Source organism: Pocillopora verrucosa, chromosome 14 (assembly GCF_036669915.1).
Source record: "Pocillopora verrucosa isolate sample1 chromosome 14, ASM3666991v2, whole genome shotgun sequence".
Taxonomy (NCBI): domain Eukaryota; kingdom Metazoa; phylum Cnidaria; class Anthozoa; order Scleractinia; family Pocilloporidae; genus Pocillopora; species Pocillopora verrucosa.
In genome coordinates, this window is record NC_089325.1 from 7,063,292 (window position 1) to 7,070,587 (window position 7,296).

The following is a 7,296-nucleotide window of genomic DNA, read 5'->3' on the forward strand; positions in this document are numbered from 1 at the left end:
CCTGGGAACGAAGTTATCGTACTAGTGCCATTCCCAGTGCGGTTGAACTATGTAAATAGGGCTGAAGCGACCACCTTGTATCAGCAGGACTATGTTTGATATTACACTTCCGCTGACTGAAGCACAATTTTATGCTTACAGACGCACGAAAAAAAAAACTCTCTACAGGCTGAGCTGTGGTGACGATCTGAACCAGTTTAGGTGAGAATCTCATCTACATCTTTACTAAACTTCCTTGAGATGAACAAAAAGCTGTACATTGTTGAAGAAATGTAAAATGGTTTCCGTGTTTACATAGCCTGATGTAAACACACGGGAGGTTGGGAGAACACGAGATGAGCGTAGGAAACCACGACGCGAAGTGGAGTGGTTTCCAGCTTATCGAGTGTTCTCCCAACCTCCCAAGTGTTTACATCAGGCTATGTAAACACGGAAACCATTTTACATTTCTTTTATAAAATAACTAATGAAAGAGGAACGAAAACCGTGTTTACATACACTCATGTAAAATGGTTTTATGGTCAATCAGAGCGCGTGTACTATTTGAATTATTTTATAAATGCAATTCTTTAAGTCTGCATCTGTGATTAAGTTTAATTAATGATTTGAACTCTGTTGTAAATTTTTGGGAAAGTTTAAGTGGAAAGCTTTGGGAAATGAAAATCTCTCAGCCTATCATCATTTCTTAAATAAAAGACAGCGGGCTACTTTTTCAATGAATTGTGAATCTGCTGATTTCTTTTTTCACACATCATAACTGTAAGTCTTAACGATTGTGTTTTAACTGTGGGTGCGGTCAATCCAGCAAGTGTCTTTTTAAACGATGGTCCAAGCCCGTAGTCTCATATTTTCATGTAACCCGATCACGTGAAACTTAATTACAGTAGTTCGTATAAAATGATGATACTATGAAAGATATGGTACAAGGCAAATAGATTGAGAAAAATACTAGCATACATATTTTGGAAATTTTGAATTTTTTAGGAGAGAGATTTACACACGATAGTCTAGCCAAAAGGAAATATTTGCAATTGCTTTACACTTGAAAACCAGACTGAATTGCTAAATAAATATTATTCTGTCCTTGAAAGAAAACATCTTATTAATAATTAGTATGAATATAATTGGCACCTTTTTAACCCTTTAATTCTCAAGATCTCATTATTAATTCTCCTTACTGTCTGCCATACAGTTCTCGTGATGTTTGTTTGGAGAATTTGTATTGGATCATCTTATATTCCCTTAATTTATATTTTTCTTTATTCTCATCACTTTTCTGCTTGATACTGTATTGATATTGTAAGGAGAAATTCTGTCTTGGTCACTCATGGGAGTTAAAGGGTTAAAGGCTGATAGGGTTCCGTTTTTGAATTTTTTGAGAAATGCATGTACATTGTGTTCATTAAGCTTGGAGTGAGTGGCTCTTTTTTTATATTGTTAAGTTTTTGAATGAGTAGACCAAAAGAAACTAGATCTTGAGTGATAATGAATAAATTGTTAAAAAAAAAACAATTAGTCACAAAAATTAATTAACTTACTGTAAAAAATCTTGTTTTACTTTTTCTGACTAATTTTATGCCTTATACCATCCCTTTTCAGCCATGAAACTACAAGTGCATCTCTCAATACTTCTTGTTACCATAATCTCATGTTTTTGGGTGGATGGTGCAAATGTGCCTTCCTGTGCCAGCATGAGATCATGGTTTCCTGGGAATAGTCCATCAACCCTAGCTGATAATTTGCCATACCAGCTAAGTGTCAGTAGTTATACTAGAGGAGGTTACTACTCAAGAAGTTTACACACAAGTAAGTTAGTGGTCTAACAGATTAGTTAATCTATAGCATTTGAATAGTATTGGAAACGTGAATTATATGTTAATTGTAAATAGTTCAAAAATGAATTTAGATTCAAATGATTGATAGCATCATGATGATTGTTTACTTAAAAAAATGCTACATAAAGTGAAAATATCCACTTTAATTAGAATTAGGTACAGCTGAAATCTCAGAAAGGATAATGCGAGGTTTTTAATAGGTGAAAAACAGATGGCAGCTCTCATTTAGTTCAGAAATTTTATAATAATAATTATTATTATCTCTGAATCAGATATTTTTTTAAAATGACTTAAAACATTTATCTTGCAGTTTACCTTAATGGCTCCATGGGTGGAGATAATAAAACGAGGAGTTTTGTTGGATTTATTGTTTATGCTGAGAACTCTGTGAAAGAATACCCTAATGGACAGTTTGTTAAGAATAATTTATCCTCAGGAGTTGAAGAAAATAGCTGTGGAAATCTCTCAGTATGTATAAATCATTAGCTGACTACTTCTCTAGAATCTTGAATTTATTTATCTGATGTTATGTTTAAACATGCTGTTTATGATATTCTTATTTATCAATTAATTATTTTAATTTTGCTTCCTTATACTAAAAGATTATTCAAAACTCTACAACATCTGGAAACTGGACTAGTATCAAATTAGTATGGGAGGCACCTAAAGATGGTTATTTAGCTGGAAACATAACTTTCAGGTAATAAATGATGTTCACTGATTTAAATGATACTTGCAGTTCAAAGGCATATGATTGCCTATTGTTGAAACTTAAGACTGCATCTAATCAGAGCTCAAGCATTGATCAATTTAAAGCTTCAATACCCCTTTTGGAAAATGTCTTTTTAAGCCATTTGCTCATAGAAGCAAATGGCTCTAAAAGACAATTTGGAAAGGCAAATGGCATTAAAACACAAGCACTTTATAATTCCAGTTCAAATGCTGACCACCCCATCCTACAAGGTTCAAATTTCCCACCCCTGGGCACAGACTATAGTCAAATGTCATGCTGGTTACTTGCGGTAGGGAGATGTTGGAGCTTTGATTGGGGCATTACTTTCAATTCCTGAATGAAATTAGGAGGGCTCCTTGACAAAATTATATTTTCTGTGATGATTTTTTATTGTGAAACTCATGAAACTTTGAGCACCAATTGATTCGATTCTGACAGATCAATTATGTATTGACAAATCAATAATTTTCAGGACATGCCAGAGGAACCATGAAATCACAAACTATGTATCAATGTTGCAGTTTGCAGTTGAATTTTCTGAAGTCTGATTGGCATTTTCTCTGAAATACTATTACTCCCTAAATATTTCTGCTGGTGAAAGTTGTCTGAGTTTCATAGTAAGTTAGTATTAATTATTTGCAAAAGAAACTGTATTTGTTATGAAAGTGTCAGGTTTGTATTATACAATGCTGCTGTTAGTGATTTAGCAAAATATATATCAGTCAGAATTATACTTTTTTATGAATACTTCTCTTTTGAAAACCTCCAGAATTTATTAAAGATAAAGGAGTAACTATAATTTTTTTGAAATCCCTTTCAGAGCAAGTGTCTTGGAAAAGACAGATCCTCTCACTTACTATGAAGGATTTACTGCATATCTGAAATGTGAGTTAATAGGGTGTTGTAATGTTACTTTCATAAATTATTTTGAATTTTTCATTTGGGAAATGAATTTAAAGTGTAAATTGTCTCAATCTAAAGTGAGTTGTTGCTTTCTGATTAATTTTCTTACTTAATGTTCCAATGTCATTGATGTTCTAGTTGTAAAACATTTGATCAGAATTATTTATTAAATAATTCGTTAATTTTAAATCAGTAACCCTTTAACTCCTGTGAGTGACAAAGACAGATTTCCCCTTACAATATCAATACAATATCAATCAGATTAGTGTTGAGTTGAAAAAAATTATTGATGATCATTTGATCCAATACCAAATTCTCCAAACTAGCACATAAGAACTGTACAGCAGACAGTAAGGAGAATTACTAATGAGATGTTGGGAGTGAAAGGGTTGATTAATTGTTTCTCCGATAGATGCATGCCCAGTATACAGGTGTGTTGCTTGCCCAGGTATCTTCTTCACAACTGACAGTTATGGATGCGAGACTTGTGACTGTAAGTTGTGAGATGAGTAAAGTGTATTAAATGACATTAAAAGTTTTTTTAGTAGGTGATACAGATGCCAATCTATACTTATTGGAACAACACTCAGTATATAATTTTTATGTGCTTACTAGCAATACATGGCATGAGTTGTTACAAAGTTGCTCAGTCAGCATATGTGTTCATTAAAAAGACAGATGCAGGGTCATTAATTCTAAAATAGAAAAGGGTTGAACTTGGAGATAATGATCAGTCATGTATATGTGGTATGATTGTCCAGGTGTCACACCATAAAGCAATGGACTGAATTTTAGATTGGTTTGCTGGCGTAATAACCCAGATGGGATGTTAGGGGAACGTTAGGTTTACTGGTGCAATAAATGGAAGGCTTTTGACCAGTTGGAGGCTCGTAGTGTCTTAGTATTTTTATGGTCCTGTATATCAAATGGTGGATATCTCCTGGTTTAATGATTTTTTTAAGGAATCCTGTGGTGAAATGTCTGATATTTCTCAAGGAGACAAATAGGAGCTCTTCATAACCTTCCTGATGTATTAATGTTGCAGGCAATTGTGAGTTTGTCTGTACTGATATATATGCTCCAGTGTGTGGAACTGATGGTAAAACCTATGGCAACAAGTGTGAAATGGAGCGTCATGCTTGTAAACAAATCATATCGAGTAAAAAACGTCTGCAAGTGGATTACAGTGGTGAATGTGGTTAGTATAAATAAACTTTCAATTGTATTAATCATCCAGTAGAGCAGTGGGCACCAAGGAATAGGGAATGTAAGGTAGGGGAAGGGGGACTTGGGGTAAGGCAAAGAGGAAGGAGACTGGGGGAGGTAAGACAAGGGGGGGTAAGACAAGGGGCAGGGAGACTGGGGGAGGTAAGGCAAGGGGGAGAGAGACTAGGGGAGGTAAGGCAAGGGGGAGGGAGATTGGGGGAGATAAGGCAAGGAGAAGGGAGCCTGGGGGAGGCAAGGCAAGGGGGAGGGAGACTGGGAGAGGTAAGGCAAGGGGGAGGGAGACTGGGGGAGGTAAGGCAAGGGGGAGGGAGACTGGGGGAGGTAATGAAATTGTGAGTGGGACTGGGGAAGGTGTTATGGATGTGGATGACGCACTGAGGAAAATATGGATATGGGGAAGATTGTACTGTAACTCATGCACACCAGTGCCTGCAACCACCACTGCCTCTAACTTTGTCTCTGTCAAGATTAGTGGAATAGTAGCTGGATTATTCTTGTTTTGGTATTGATAAGGACCTTTTTTTTAAATTTATTTTTCTTTAGGTGGTGTAGAAACAGTGAGATTCACATGGTTTTCTCTGGTGTTTTCTCCTCTGGCATTCCTATTGTTTTGGAGTATGGAGTAGAAAAAGAATTATTCTATTCCTTGAGAGACGGTTGGAACTATGAAGAAATTTGGTGCAAATATCTTGTTATACTTTATGATTAAAATTTTCTGACAATTGCTTGTTTTTTTTTTATTACATTTTGTTAGTTATCACCTAATTTTTTTCGTGAGAAGCAAAAGCAGTGATAGTGCCTTTCCACACTTTGACCAAGCTTTAAAACCTAGACCTTATAGACCTTTTTTTCAGAACCGTTTTCTCGTGAAAGTGAATTATTTATCTTGAACACCTCCACATTTAATGATATAACACTTGTACTCCACTGGAAAGAATTGACACTTGCGGTTCAAATTCCCCGTCCCCAGTCAAGAAGGGTTCAAACTCCCCACCAGCCACGGATGAACGATGGTCAAATGCCCATGGATTGCACAGGGGGAGGTGGAGGGGATGTGGAAGCTTCGAACTGATTGGCATATAATTTTGACTTAGTTTATTAGGAAAACCAGTAAGCCTCATTAATTTGGGCAGTTAGTTACCTAATTAGCAATTTAATTAATTATTAAATGTAATTAGCTTGAGATAATAGTACTAACTCTCTTCTACTCTGTGTACTTGAGATGAAATAAAGTTTGTTCCTCATGATGTGTGTGAAGCTGATTGCCAGTAACCTATGTCAACGCTCCTTTGTTTACCAAGGTTTAAACATTATTTATCACATTTTCAGTTTTTCTGCCCATTTCATTTTAATGAATACCTGGATTTATTAAATGAGCAGCTTAAAACATGTTCGCTGTTGTAACCAATTCGTGGTCCATGTTCGGGAGGGTCTCCCCGGTACTGATGAACTTACGATTCCGGGAGGGTCTCTCAGGTACTGATGAACATTTCGGCACGCCTTCGGGGTATGAAATAGGGGACAGGGTAATGGTCAGTGGATGTGGATCGATTTGTATTCCAATTAATGTTTCCTCAAGTACAGACCTAGAAATACATCGATAACACCACTAACATCCAAGATGCCGTTGACAGCGTCCAAACTTGGTCAACCACTAACAGACTACAGCTAAATGTTGCTAAGTGCAAAGAACTCATGATCTCTTTCTCAAAAACTGCGAACAATTTCCCAACCTTAAATATCGACTCTGGTCAGCTTGAAGAAGTAACGAATGCTAGAATACTAGGACTAGCCGTTAGCGACGACCCGAAGTAGAATGACCACGTGACCAATATTATCAAGAAAGCTAATAGTCTAGTTAAAACGCGCCAAAGTCCCTGAACAAGACATTATTACCTTTTATGTAACCTGCGTTAGACTATACTACTTATCAGATGCCATAGCAGGGACCGCGCAGAGGGAGGGGCTGGGGGGGCTTTAGCCCCCCCACTTTTTTGCAAGAATAAAAATAAATTAAACAAAAAATAATTTAACAAAAAAATTTTCCTTCACGCATTCTTCTTTAGCCCCCCACTCGAAAACTTGCTGCGCGGTCACTGCAATCATCTACCCCAACATCGACTACGCGGACAGCTTGAACCTCAGTGGAATTTGAAAGCTAAGCGGCAGGTGTTTAAAAGCATGTGACAAACTATTCAATGACATTGTTACTACACCCAGTCACAACCTTGGACATCTTCTACCAGAAAGACGCATCCCAAGATATAATCTTAGACAGACTCGGGTCTTTGTCCCCCCAAGAGCAAAAACTTGTAGATTTACCAACACCCTTGTATCGTCTTCAGTTAGAGTTTATAACGAATCCTGATATATAAATTATGAACTATATTTTCCAATAGACTTAGAGATATAATGCCCCGTTTTATAACACATATTTAGAACACATAGATTAAATCCAATTTTGTAATTCACGTTTTCAATATTATTAAATTTACATATCTATTAATTTTATCTAAAATTATTATTTTGTGTACACGCAATTCAGCCTTCCAGCTGCAAGTTGCACTTTTTCCAATAAACATATCTACATATTTACAA

The 7,296-nt window shown here is 36.2% G+C and overlaps 1 protein-coding gene across 1 annotated transcript; it reads left to right on the top strand.

Annotated features, from left to right (window-relative positions):
* The first annotated feature begins 63 nt into the window (after positions 1-63).
* On the top strand, positions 64-5,945 carry LOC131794895 (uncharacterized). Its single transcript, XM_066161245.1, has 8 exons — positions 64-201; positions 1,600-1,806; positions 2,146-2,303; positions 2,438-2,535; positions 3,389-3,453; positions 3,884-3,964; positions 4,517-4,669; positions 5,242-5,945. Exons 2-8 carry the CDS (start codon positions 1,602-1,604, stop codon positions 5,322-5,324), a joined length of 843 nt encoding a protein of 280 aa, XP_066017342.1. The 5' UTR covers positions 64-201; positions 1,600-1,601; the 3' UTR covers positions 5,325-5,945.
* The last annotated feature ends 1,351 nt before the right edge of the window (positions 5,946-7,296 follow it).